The 14,239-nt window shown below is 44.4% G+C and overlaps 1 protein-coding gene across 2 annotated transcripts in view; it reads right to left on the reverse strand.

Moving 5' to 3' along the window:
- APOO (apolipoprotein O) overlaps window positions 1-14,239 on the reverse strand; it is a 69,161-nt gene that overhangs the window by 20,017 nt on the left and 34,905 nt on the right. For both annotated transcript variants that reach the window (XM_002762727.6, XM_054250776.2), the window contains exons 5-7: window positions 13,393-13,488; window positions 3,821-3,912; window positions 1,477-1,557 (exon numbers count right to left, since the gene is read on the reverse strand). In XM_002762727.6, coding sequence (XP_002762773.1) covers window positions 1,477-1,557; window positions 3,821-3,912; window positions 13,393-13,488 — 269 coding nt within the window. The remainder of the gene's footprint in view (window positions 1-1,476; window positions 1,558-3,820; window positions 3,913-13,392; window positions 13,489-14,239) is intronic.

The raw sequence follows: 14,239 nt of genomic DNA on the forward strand, positions 1-14,239 counted from the left end.
ATGTTTATTCTTTAAAAGGGATTGCCAAAAGACACTTGATACTGGTATAGAACTGTCTATTCAAGAGCTAGTTTAAACAGGCTTTAGAGGGACTAATTCCTTTAGGAGCCAGCAGTATAAAAATTATGTATTTTCTTTTTCTTTTCTTTTTTTTTTTTTTGAGACAGGCCCTCATTCTGTTGCTCAAGCTGGAGCACAGTGGTGCAATCATGGCTCATTGTATGCAGCCGTGACCTTCTGGGCTCAAGTGATCCTCCCACCTCAGCCTCCCAAAGTGTGCCACCACGCCTGGCTGATTTTTTATTTTTTGGAGAGATGGGGTCTCACTATGTTGCTCAGGCGGATCTCAAACTCCTGGGCTCAAGTGATCCTCCCACTTTGGCCTCCCAAAGTGCTGGGCATGAGTCACTGCACCTGGCCAAAAAATGAGTTTTAAGATTTCACTAGAAGATTATTTATGTAAATAATAAAAAGGGCTTATAATTTATTCTGTTACTTCCAAATCCCAGTTCAAAATTCTAGATTTTAATTCTGACATAGTTATTTATATTTTAAAACTTTTCAAAACTTGTCAGTGATTTGAAGTGTTTTTTAAAACTTGTCAGTGATTTGAAATACTTGTCAGTATTTTTTAAGACTTGTCAGTGATTTGAAGCTCGGTTATTTATTTTCATTGAAAAATGAACTTCCTTCAATCTGTGATGTAGAAGGCATGTTAACATAAGAAGTCCAATTCTTTCTTAGCTGGCTGTGCCTCTGAGTAGCGACATGATACCTTATTCTCTACTCATTCTTCCTTATCAGTGGGAGGAAGGGAATGTTCCAGTGAACACAGGCAACATTTAATCAGTTATGTGGCCGCTAAAAGAGATGAAAGGTGACAAGTTCTTACAATTATACAATCTCTTCCCTCTGCTGCTCATGTACCAGACAGCACAGAGAACGTGGTCTTTAGCTGGTGGCTAGTCCCCAACATACCTTGGCTCACACCCTCAGCTGAGCTGAGAAGCCTGGGGGATAAACATAAACGGCAGTGCTAAGGAAAATACAGAGCTTATGATAAGTGAAAAACCAAGGGGAAAAGGCTCACAATTATGTGGAAGAGGCTCTCAACTGTGTCTTTTTCCTGGGAGCACAGTATATTCCCTTTGAACTCAGTTTCAATAAAACTTTTAAATAATAATCTACACTTGAAGGAAACCATGAATACAATATAATGAAAAATATGGTCTAAGACTGTGGTGGAGTGCATTGCATTTTATGCACACCACTGATTTGGTCCTGCTGATAATAACCAAATGCTCAGAAATTCTACTGCTCTACCAAGAAAGGTCACCAGAAAATCTGAACTGGAGACATAACTAGAAGCAACCAGAAAAAGCAAGGAAATCAGCAGGGTTATTAAGTTTTTTACAAAACCCTAGAGAAACCACATATTTAAACCAAAAGGAAGGTAAGGAAAAAGATGCTTCTCACCTTTTGAAAGTTCTCCTTCCACAAATCTTCTATGACGATATATCCTCGTAAACCCCAGTCATATAATCTCTCCCCACTGACCTTGAAACAAAATAGAAAAGATCTTACCATTCAACCCAGCAATCCCTACTACTGGGAATAGTAATAGAATAACAGAATATATATCATTCTACTATAAAGAAACATGCATGCATACGTTCAGCATAGCACTATTCATGATAGCAAAGACACCAAATCAACCTAAATGCCCATCAATGGTAGACTTCCTTTTTTTTGAGATGGAGTTTTCGCTCTTGTTGCCCAGGCTGGAATGCAATGGCGCAATCTTGGCTCACTGCAACCTCCGCCTCCTGGGTTCAGGAGATTTTCCTGCCTCAGCCTCCCAAGTAGCTGGGATTACAGGCATGCACCACTACGCCTGGCTAATTTTTTGCATTTAGTAGAGACGGGGTTTCACCATGTTGGCTAGGCTGGTATTGAACTCCCGACCTCAGGTGATCCTCCCGCCTCGGCCTCCCAAAGTGCTGGGATTACAGGCATGAGCCACCATGCCCGGCCAATGGTAGACTAGATAAAGAAAATGTGGTACTTTTATACCACAGAATACTATGCAGCCAAAAAAAGAATGAGCTCATGTCCTTTGCTGGGACAGGGGTGGAGCTGGGGGCCACTATCCTAAGTGAACTAACACAGGAATAGAAAACCAAATGCCACATGTTCTCATTTATAAGTGGGAACTAAACCTTGACAAACACATGGACACAAAGAAGGGAACAGAGACTGAGGTCTACTTGAGAGTAGAGGGTGAGAAGAGGGCGAGGACGGGAAAACCACCCATAGGGTACTAGGCTTATTACCTGGGTAATAAAAATAATCTGTACACCAAACCCCCATGACACATAATTTACAATAACAACCCTCCACATGTATCCCTAAAGCTAAAAGTTAAGAAAGAAGTTTTTTTTAAAAAAAAGACTCCTATTCTGGGTATAGCCAATATGCTTCTCAACCAGCAACCAAGTTCACTCTTTCCACTCTAACCATTTACTGCTTAAACCATAACAGGCTGAAATAACGTTTAATTATTTTTATATCTAGGGCAGGAAGATGCTACTCACTGTTCCTGACCTGGGGCTGCAGCAGAGATAGAAGCATTAACCATCTGCCTCCAGGACTGTTACAATGTTGAGCCAATGCTGGAAAGTATTGGCAGTTGTCACTGAAGCCATCAAGCTCCCCAAGCTGCAGCCACTGGACTCCGACATATAACTGTAGCCCAGTCGAGGAATCTGGACTCAGTTCTGTCATGAGCAACTGAGGGAGCTCAGTCTCAGGTCAGTCTGGCTCAGAGCTCAATCAATTCAGGTGACTGCACTGCTGTCTGCTCCTGGAACTGAGTTTCCACGTGATGTGGTTCTAGCAACTGAAGTCCCTGTGTCCATAATCTGCCCAGGACCTCAAAACCTAAAGCCTGCCTTGCTCTTGCCAGTTTTCCAAGGGACACTATCTCTAGAGTCCCACTCACTCCAGACATCACCTTTAACAGGCTACCTACTGGTCTCCATCAATGGCTCTTAAACACCATAGGCATTAATAAAAAACCACCAGAGGGCTTGCTAAAACATGGTCTGCTGGCCCTTACTCCCAGAGCTTCAGATTCAGTCTGGGGTGGGGCCTGAGAGTTTGCATGTCTACCCAGTTCTCAGGTGGTGCTGCTGCTTCTGGTCTGGTAACACACTTCCAGAATCGGTGGTACAGCTTTATCCATGTTGCCTGCCACTGTGATCCACCTATCTGTTAGGGTACCATAAAACTGAGGCTTCAAGGGTAAGAAAGGAGCAGCCAATTGAAAGCCCCAAGAAGGGCACTCCCAGCAGAGGGGACTACAGTCCCCAAGGTCCCCAACAAGGAAAGCAAAGGTACCAGTACCAGGGAAGTGTGAAGGTCAGAGCAGTCTGTGTCTACAATGCCAACAAGAGCAGGTTGTGACCAGATACATAATTATCTAAACTGAGTGACCCTTAATTATCGGCTTTGGAATTTGAGTCTCTAGACTTCCACATAAGTATACCAAAAAAGTATTTTAAATTTTTGCTAATGAATATTCAAACAATCATGCAAATTCATGTTCAAATTCTGTGAATACTGGCATTACTGGAAAAAAGGGCCAGAACTGAGGTATGTAGTGGAGAAAATCAGTTAAATTTGCTGCAGTTCATCTATATGTACGAACAAATTTTAGTCTGGTGTTATAAAAACTGCAAAGTAAAATAAAATTAAGCATCAAATTCATATACACATAAGCAAGAATGAGGGACACCATGGATTACAGAGTTTATCTTACCTGGGCAAACACGATGGCTTGTTGTGGATAATAGAGGGAGGCAGCTAATCCCATGAAACCAGGCGGATACACTAGCTTCTTCATTTTTGAACCTAATAAATAAAACATTGTACACACCATCAGATGATTCATTATCCTCACCATCACAATTTACCTTATCCATTTAACAATGAACAAGGCCAGGCACAGTGGTTCATGCCTGTAATCCCAAAGCTTTGGGAGGCTGAGGCGGGAGGCTCACTTGAAGCCAGGGGTTTGAAACCAGCCTGGGCAACACAGCAAAATCTTGTCTCTACAAAAATAAAAATAAAAAAATTAGCTAGGCATGGTAGTGTGCACCTACAGTCCTAGCTACATGGGAGGCTTAGGTGGGAGGATTGCTTGAGCCCAGGAGTTCCAGGTTACAATGACCTATGATCACACCTCTGCACTCCAGCATGGGTGACAGAGCAAGACTGTGTCTCTTAAGAAACCCAAATAACTTGATTAGCAGTAACCTCTAAAAAGAAAAAGGAAAAAAAAAAAAACTAAGAGAATGTGCCTAATAAAGTCATGGGAACCAAAAAACTTTTGCATGGCTTTATTGAGATGTAATTCACATTCACCCATTTAAAGTATAGTTCAAAGCCGGGAGCAGTGGCTCACACCTGTAATCCCAGCACTTTGGGAGGCTGAGCAGGGCAGATCAGGATTTCAGACCATCCTGGCCAAACATGACAAAACCCTCATCTCTACTAAACATACAAAAATTAGCCAGCCATGGTGGCAGGTGCCTGTAATCCCTGCTACTTGGGAGGCTGAGACAGGAGAATCTCTTGAAGCTGGAAAGCAGAGGATGCAGTGAGCCAAGATCATACCATTGCACTCCAGCCTGGGCAACAAGAACAAGCAAAACTCTATCACAAAAATAAAGGACAGTTCAATGGCTTTTAGTATACTGTATTTTTCTTTTTTTGTTGTTGTTGAGAGAGGGTCTCACTTGGTCTCCCAGGCTGGAGTGCAGTGGCACAATCATGGAGTGCATGGCACAATTCAATGGCTTTTAGTATATTGACAGGTGTATAACCATCATTACAATTAATTTTACAAAAGTAATTGTGAGTTTAAAGAAAAAAAGACAAAAAAAAGAAAATTAATTTTAGAACTTTTTCATAATCACCAAAGAAACCCATTAGCAGTCACTCTTCAACTGCCCCATACCATCCAGCCCTAGGCAACCACTAATCTATTTTTTTTTTTTTTTTTGAGATGGAGTTTTGTTCCTGTCGCCCAGGCTAGGGTAGTACGTTCTTGGCTCACTGCAACCTCCGCCTCCCAGGCTCAAGCAACTCTCCTGCATCAGCCTCCTGAATAACTGGGACTACAGGTGTCCACCACCATGCCCAGCTAATTTTTGTATTTTTAGTAGAGACGAGGTTTCACCATGTTGGCCAGGATGGTCTCGATCTCCTAACCTCGTGATCTGCGCACCTCAGCCTACCAAAGTGCTGGGATTACAGGCGTTAGCCACCACGCCTGGCCACCACTAATCTACTTTTTCTTTTTTTTTTGAGATGGGGTTTCACTCTTGTTGTCCAGGCTGGAGTGCAGTGGTGCGATCTCGGCTCACTGCAACCTCTGCCTTCCGATTTCAAGTGATTCTCCTGTCTCAGCCTCCTAAGTAGCTGGAATTACAGGTGCCCGCTACCACGCCTGGCTAATCTTTGTATTTTTTTAGTAGAGATAGTGTTTCACCCTGTTCGCCAGTGTAGTCTTGAACTCCTGACCTTGTGATCCGCCTACCTCGGCCTCCCAAAGTGCCGGGATTACAGGTGTGAGCCACTGCAACCAGCACCACTAATCTACTTCTATCTCTATGTGTTTGCCTACTCTGGACATTTCTTTTTCTTTTTCTTTTTTTTTTTTTTTGAGATGGAGCTTTGCTCTTGTTGCCCAGGCTGGAGTATAATGGCACAATCTCAGCAACCTCTGCCTCTCGGGTTCAGGCAGTTCTCCTGAGGCGCGCACCACTATGCCTGGCTAATTTTGTACTTTTAGTTGAGACGGTGTTTTGCCATGTTGACCGGGCTGGTCTCAAACTCCTGACCTCAGGTGGTCCACCTGCCTCAGCCTCCCAAAGTGCTGGGATTACAGGCATGAGCCAATGTGCCCGGCTCTCTAGACATTTCATAAAAATTGAATCATTTAGTAAATATGTGGTCCTGTGTTTCACATTCTTCTTTCACTCAGCACCAAGTGTTTTCAAGAGAACCACCTTTTTCCCCCTAAGAGAGCAGAAAAACAGATTGTTTTAAATATAAACAAATCAGTATTTTGGTTTCTAGGGTTTATGTTCTTTTACAGCAATCTGGCTTCCTATTTAAATACTAAACACAGGCGTTCTTCTTCTCCCCTTTCTGCAACCCCATTAAAACAACAGTGAGAAAAAACATTAATAAACCCGCAATCAAGAGAAAATGTGTGGAGAGGCAACTGGCAGAAAGGAAGTGTCAATCAATTTTCAGAAAATGGAGAGTGAACGGAAATAAGAGGACACACTGTCTTGAAATCTTGAGGAGGAGCTGCGGCCTCAAAGGGAGCAGATCTGTCCCAGGGAGACTCCAGATTCAGAGATGGCAGGTTCTGTGGGGAATGGAGATGGCAACCAGGGAGCAAGATGGGGGACAAAACAAACACAAGTCCGATGCATAGACCAGCATGGCCCTTCCTTCCCCTCTGCCATCCCAGTACAAAACTACCGTGGCCAGGAAGTCACACCAGGCAAAAATGTTGAAAAGGGGCAGGGTTACTGGGTGCAGTGGCTCACACCTGTAATCTTAGCACTCTGCGAGACCAAGGCATAAGGATTGCTTGAGGCCAGGAACTGAAACCAGCTGGAGCAACAGAGCGAGACTCCATCTCCGTTTCTTTTTTTTGTTGTTTAGAGAGGGTCTCACTTGGTCTCTCAGGCTGGAGTGCAGTGGCACAAGCATGGCTCACTGCAGCCTCAGCATCCCAGTTTAAGCTATCTTCCTGCCTCAGCTCCTCAAGTAGGTGGGACTAGAGGTCCAAGCCACAATGCCTGGCTAACTTTTTTTTTTGTATTTTGTTAGAGACAGGGTGTGCTCATGTTGCCCAGGCTGGTCTTGAACTCCTGAGCTCAAGCAATCCTCCCCCCTCAGCCTCTCAAACTGCTGTCTGTGATTACAGGTATGAGCCAGTGCGCCCAGCACCCTCTCTATTTCCTTTTTTTTTTTTTAAGTGAGTCAGATGCAGTGGCTCATACCTGTAATCCCAGCACTTTGGGAGGCTGAGGAGGGAGGATTGATTGAGCCCAGAGGTTTGAGACCAGTCTGGGCAACATAGGGAGACCACCATCTCTACAAAAAATTAAAAAATTAGTCAGGTATGGTGGCACGCACCTGTGGTCCTAGCTACTCAGGAGGCTGAGGCAGAAGGATCGCTTGAGCCCAGGAGTTCAAGGCTCAAGGTTGCTGTGAGCCGTGTTTATGCCACTGCACTCCAACCTGGGTGATATAATTTGCATGTTGCTCTCTCTGAATCTCATGTTAAACTGTAATCCCCAATTTGGAGGTGGGACCTGGTGGGAGGTGACTGGATCATGAAGGTGGATTTCTCACAAATGGTTTAATGCCATTCCCTTGGTGCTGTCCCTGTCCAACAATGAGTTCTCTCAAGAGAAGAGAAGAGAAGAGAAAGAGGAGGGGAGGGGAGGGAAACGGAGAGGAGAGGAGGGGAGAGGGGAGGGGAGGAAAAGATACCTTCCTTCAGCTGGATGCTGCAAGCTACCATATTTTTCGGGCAAGGAATGAAAACACCTATATCCAAGGCCCGGCATGGTGGCTCATGCCTGTAATACCAGCACTATGGGAGGCTGAGGCAGATGCATCATTGGAGGTCAGGCATTCAAGACCAGCCTGGCCAATATGGCAAAACCCTGTCTCTACTAAAAATACAAAAATTAGCCAGGCGTGGTGGTGCATGCCTGTAATCCCAGCTATTCAGGAGGCTAAGGCATGAGAATCGCTTGAACCCAGAGGTGGAGGAGGTTGCAGTGAGCAGAGCTCACGCCACTGCACTCTAGTCTGGGTGACAGAGCAAGACTGTCTCAAAAAAAAAAAAAGAAAGAAAGAAAAAGAAATGACCTCTATCTAGTCACAGCACCACAGAAATTCAAACACTGAAGATTCACAGAAGATCCTCAAAGCATCTAGGAAGAAAAAAAAATGTATCACCTCCTCAGAAGCAGCAAATATCAAGACTGACTATTTATTTATTTTTTGAGATTGAGTCTCGCTCTGTTGCCAAGGCTGAAGTGCAGTGGCATGATCTCGGCTCACTGCAACCCCTGCCTCCCAGGTTCAAGCAATTCTCCTGTCTCAGTCTCCTGAGTAGCTGGGACTACAGGTGCCCGCCACCACACCCGGCTAATTTTTGTATTTTTAGTAGAGACAGGGTTTCACCATATTGGTCAGGCTGGTCTTGAACTCCTGACCTCAGGTGATCCGTCCCCACCTGGCCTCCCAAAGTGCTGGGATTACAGACGTGAGCCACCATGCCTGGCCCAGACTGGCTGCTGACACTCACATCTACAATGCCAGATGCTACAATATATGGCTTTGAAAGTTTTGATGGCAAACCAATTCAGTGCCCAACCAAACTATCACATGGTATGAGGGCCAGAAAGGGATTTTCAGACATGGAAGGTCTTGGGAAGTTTACCTCCAACATATACTTTTTTGAAAGTGACTTAAGCATGTAGTTCAATAGCACGGCAGACTAAACCAAGGAGAAGATGACATGGAACCCAGGAAAAGAGGGCTTAAACCCAAGAAAGTGTGGAGAAGACCAGTCCCAAAACAAGAGCTGTGTTGAAGTCTCAGACCAGACTGTAGGAGGATGTAGAGCTGTGGGGCAAGGGGAATGGACAGAAGAGACAATAGGACGCAGAGCTTGGAAAAACCTGAGAATGAGGTTTAAAAACCGGTAGAGGATGAAACTAGAGAATACATATGGACTTGACTCCACTGAGAGGCATAGTGTTTTTGCCATGGGACCCACACAGATGATAGCAAAATGTGTATGTTATTGATTTTTCTTTAATGGAGTTTCACTCTTGCTCCCCAGGCTGGAATGCCATGGTGCGATCTTGGCTCACTACAACCTCCACCTCCTGGGTTCAAGCAATTCTCCTGCCTCTGGGATTACAGGCATGCGCCACCATGCCTGGCTAATTTTTAGTAGAGATGGGGTTTCATTGGTCAGTCTGGTCTCGAATTCCTTACCTCAGGTGATCCACCCACCTCAGCCTCCCAAAGTGCTGGGATTATAGGAGTGAGCCATCACACCCAACCAATTTTTTTTTTTTTTTTTGAGATGGAGTCTCACTCTGTTGCCCAGGCTTGAGTGCAGTGGTACGATCTTGGCTTGCTGCAACCTCCAGGGTTCAAGTGATTTTCCTGCTTCAGCCTCCCAAGTAGCTGGGATTACACGTACCCACCACCATGCCTGGCTAATTTTTGTATTTTTAGTAGAGATTGGGTTTCACCATGTTGGCTAGGCGGGTATTGAACTCCTGACCTCAGGTGATCCTCCCGCCTCGGCCTTCCAAAGTGCTGGGATTACAAGCGTAAACCCACCAGAATGTGTATGCTAATCCTTAAACAGTTCTAATCATGTAAGTGCTGTTTATTGGCTTTAAAACTTTAAACAGACAAATCCCCAAAGATGGAACCGGGGTTGCTGAAGAGAATATAAATGTTATCAACCTAGAGTATTAATGAATTACTGTTTCTCTCCCAATCCTGTTGCATGAATTGAAAGGGTATAATTCTCCTAGAAAAGCCTGTGATACCCCTGCATATTGCCCCTCCCCCACCCCATCCACTTGAAGTGGCTCACCCAAGTGAGGACCAAGGGAAGAGCAGCAACCCGCCACCCAGTCATTTCTCACTCCTCCAGGGAGAGCCAAGAAGTAGCAGCTCTCAGGTCTCCAGCTCCTGCTGGTTCACACAATGAGCCAGGGACTCCAGAACTTCAGAAAGGTGGTGTAATCATACTCCTCCACCCCTACCTTCATGCCCACATCTCCCAAGAGGCCAATGGTATGGGTTGTCACTATCAGCACTGCCAGGGGCAGGGGGGAACCCACTGGTTGCCAGTGCTGGAGACAGCCACCAGAAGGCAACTGTAGTGTCAACAACCACGTGTCAACTTGGAGTGGTCTGGCTGGGCCCATTTCCTCTGAATGGACATCCACTCGCCTCTCTGAGAGCCCCCTGTCACCACCACAGTCATGGCCATCCTCATCAACTGAAGCAGACTATCTTAGCAGATACACTCAAGAAATCCCACCAGCCTAGGCATGGTGGCTTATACCTATAATCCCAGCACACTGGGAGGCTGAGGCAGGAGGATCACTTGACTTCAGGAGTTTGAGACCAGCCTGGCCAACATGGTGAAATCCCATCTCTACTAAAAATACAAAAATTAGCTGGGCGTGGTGGCACACACCTGAAGTCCCAGCTACTCAGGAGGCTAAGGCAGGAGAATCACTTGAACCCAAGAGGCAGTGTTGCAGTGAGACTGAGATCATGCCACTGCACTCCGGCCTGGGCAACAGAGCAAGATTGTCTCAAAAAAAAAAAAAAAAAAACCCATGAGGAGGGACCTTCTGCACCCACCCATCATGCTGCTGCCCACATAAAGGACCATCTACCTGGAGGGACCTGCAAACCACTCTGGCTACCCACAGACATCCCTATCATCCCACTCATCCTGCTTGGTGAACTCTCTGACACTGCTCACCTCAGGCCTTTCTATACCCATCGCCCAGGGGACAAGACCTGTTATTGCACATGTGTGTGTGTATGCCTGTGTGCATATTTGTGAAAAAGAATTAAGGTCTCAAATTATTTTAATACTACTAAGCTCTCCCCAGGAAAAGGAAGAAGAGACAAAGAAACAAACAAAATCAGAGGACCAGAATCTACTGTAGCAGGTGTCCTCATGTTGCTGCTCTGGCCAAAAGAGCATGGTCTCCAATCCTCCTTAGGAGGGTCACCCTAGTGGATATGCCAGGGACAAACTCTTGGCATTGTAGGAACATACCCATAACAGAGAAAAAGAGCTTTCTTGGACCTGGAAGACTTCCCCACATGCTCTAACCACAGTGAGGGAGGGGGAAGCTCCTTTCACTCACTTCCACATTCCTGCCTCTCTAACAACAGCTGAAATCCCAACACCCTAGCCTAGGGATGTCCAACAATCTCAAACACTATCTAAATAAGACTGAATGCTCTTTTGAACAGCTTTGCAAGAAATGGGATGAAAGAAGTTTGGGGAAAAATGTTGGTTCATAAGTTGATTACAAAAAATAAGCTGGAAATTTAATTCTGACACGTTCTGCATGAGACAGGAGGAGGGCATGAAGACTATGACATGAGTTGCTTCCACAGATGAGCTGGTAGTGCCACCAGGGCAGTGTCTACCCTCCAGATTTAAAAATAACAGCCACTGGCCAGGTGCAGGGGCTCATGCCTGTAATCCCAGCACTTTGGGGAGCACCAAGGGAGGTCGATGGCTTGAGTTAAGTAGTTCAAGACCAGCCTGGGCAACATAGTGAAACCCCATCTCTACTAAAAATACAAAAATTAACTGGGCATGGTGGCGGGCATCTGTAATCCCAGCTCCTTGAAAGGCTGAGGTGGGTGGATCACTTGCGCCCAGGAGATCCAGGCTGCAGTGAGCTATGATTGCACCGCTGTACTCCAGTCTGGGTGGTAGAGTGAGACCCCATCTCAAAAAAGAAACCAATTTAAAAAAATAAAATAAGGCCAGGCGCAGTGGCGCACACCTGTAATCCCACCACTTTGGGAGGCCAAAGAAGGCCGATCACTTCAGGTCAGGAGCTGGAGACCAGCCTGGCCAATATGGCAAAACCCATCTCTACTAAAAATACAAAAATTCGTTGGGCGTGGTAGTACACACCTATAATCCCAGCTACTGGGGAGGCTGAGGCAGGAGAATCACTTGAACTCAGGAGGCGGAGGGTGCAGTGAGCCAAGATTTCGCCCCTGCACTCCAGCCTGGGCAACAGAGCAAGACTCCATCTCAAAAAAAAAAAATTTAATAAAATAAAATAATAGCTATTGCATGGAGACGAAGATTTTTTAAATTGGAGGAATAGGACTGATAAAGTTTGAACGTTTGCCCCTCTAAATCTCATGTGGAAAAGTGACACTCCATGCTGGGAGGTATTTGGGTCATGGGGGCAGATCCCTCCTCAATGGCATGATGCCCTCCCCATGGTAATGGGTGATTTCTCAGTCTATTAGTTCACATGAGAGCTGGTTGTTTAAAAGAACCTGGCATCTCTCTCCATGTGACACACCTGCTCCCACTTTGCCTTCTAAAACAATTGGAAGCTTTCTGAGACCCTCAACAGAAATAGATGCTGGCTCCATGCTTCTTGTACAGCGTGCAGAACCATAAGCCAAATAAACCTCTTTTCTTTATAATTACCCAGCCTCAGATATTCCTTTGTAGCAATGCAAAACAAACTAATAAAGGGACCAAACTAGTCTCTATGGTGCTCTTTTATGGGGGTCTGATTACAGGGCTCATAAACTTTCTTCATTAGGAATGACAGAAAGGTCAGAATTTTATATCATAAACATTTAGTTTCCAAGCAGTGAAACTTCAAGTAGTTCCTAACAAATTAATCTCATCATAGTGAAGTATTTTATCAGGCTTTATTTCCTATAGGTACTTTATAATCTAGCAGTGTAGTAATATTTTTAAGTTGGCATTTGTTAGCATTGAATTTTAAGCATTTTAAAAGTTTTTATGTCATGACTGACTGAAGCCATGACAAATCAAGAAGGTAATAAAATCTCTATTAAATCACTGTTCTATTTACTGTGATGAATAGCCTGATCTTAATAGTGAAACCTTTAGAAAGAGTTTATTTCTCATGTGTGAAAGACTTTGAAGAAAATTTCACTCTTTCTGTACCAAGAACAATAGGGGTTTGATCAAGCAAATGTGCCTATAAAGGATAACTAATTTCTTTTTTTTTTTTTTTTTTGAGAAGGAGTCTAGCTCTGTCTGTCGCACTGGCTGGAGTGCAGTGGCAGGATCACTCCTCACTGCAACCTTCGCCTCCCGGGTTCAAGCAATTCTCCTGCCTCAGCCTCCCAAGTAGCTGGGATTACAGGCAAGTACCACCATGCCCAGCTACTTTTTGTCTTTTTAGTAGAGATGGGGTTTCACCATGTTGGTAAGGCTGGTCTCGAACTCCTGACCTCGTGATCTGCCTACCTTGGCCTCCCAAAGTGCTAGGATTATAGGTGTGAGCCACTGCGCTCGGCCTTTTTTTTTTTTTTAACCAAGAGTATACAATTTCTGTTTATGTTTCAAATCAAATACAATAACCATATCAATTATACATTAAGAAAGCCATATTTAGGAACCAACTCATTATTCTGAAACCCGGTAAATAAAAGGAAAGAAAGAAACATATATCCTATCTCTGCTTTATGGAGCTGTTAAACCCACAAAACTGCACCTACCTCTAGCCAAAAAGAGTCCAATAAGGCCAGCACAACCAATAACACCAAGTCTCGGAAAAAATCCAGGAGGTGCATTTTGGAGATAGTCATAGCTGTCTACAATAGAATTAGAACAGGAAGCAGTTCCATAAATTTCTCATTAAAAAAACAAAATAAAAAGTCTTATACAGTATATAATTTGCATATATAGTATTAAAGTGCTTTTCAAACCACATACTCTGCATTCTGCTAGTATACTTCTTTTCAACATATTCTTTTTGTGTGACATATAAACAAGATTTACTATTCACATAGCAAGTGTCCAATTTTCTTTTCTTTTTTTTTTTTGAGATGGAGTTTCGCTCGTCACCCAGGCTGGAGTACAATGGCATGATCTCGGCTCACTATAACCTCTACCTCCCTGGTTCAAGTGATTCTCCTGCCTCAGCCTCCCAAGTAGCTGGGATTGCAAGTGCCCGCCACCATGCCCAACTAATTTTTGTAATTTTAGTAGAGACTGGGTTTCACCATGTTGGTTAGGGTAGTCTTGAACTCCTGACCTCAGGTGATCCCCCCCACCTCAGCCTCCCAAAGCGCTGGGATTACAGGTGTGAGCCACCATGCCCGGTGTCAAGTGTCCAATTTTCAATCACTTTGGTCCAATAACCTACTGACAATGAAGTAATATTAAATTACTTTCATATTCCTGAAAACAATATGAAAATCTTAATCAGCAATTTGCACAGAGAGGAATACAAATATAGGGATCCTTTGCTGTCTAAACTCTTGTTATGCAAACACAAAAACAGAATAGATTTGGATAAATCTTGGGGCAGATCTATTGCTATCTGAAGCTTTGCTGCTTCCT

This window comes from Callithrix jacchus, chromosome X (assembly GCF_049354715.1).
Source record: "Callithrix jacchus isolate 240 chromosome X, calJac240_pri, whole genome shotgun sequence".
NCBI classification, from domain to species: domain Eukaryota; kingdom Metazoa; phylum Chordata; class Mammalia; order Primates; family Cebidae; genus Callithrix; species Callithrix jacchus.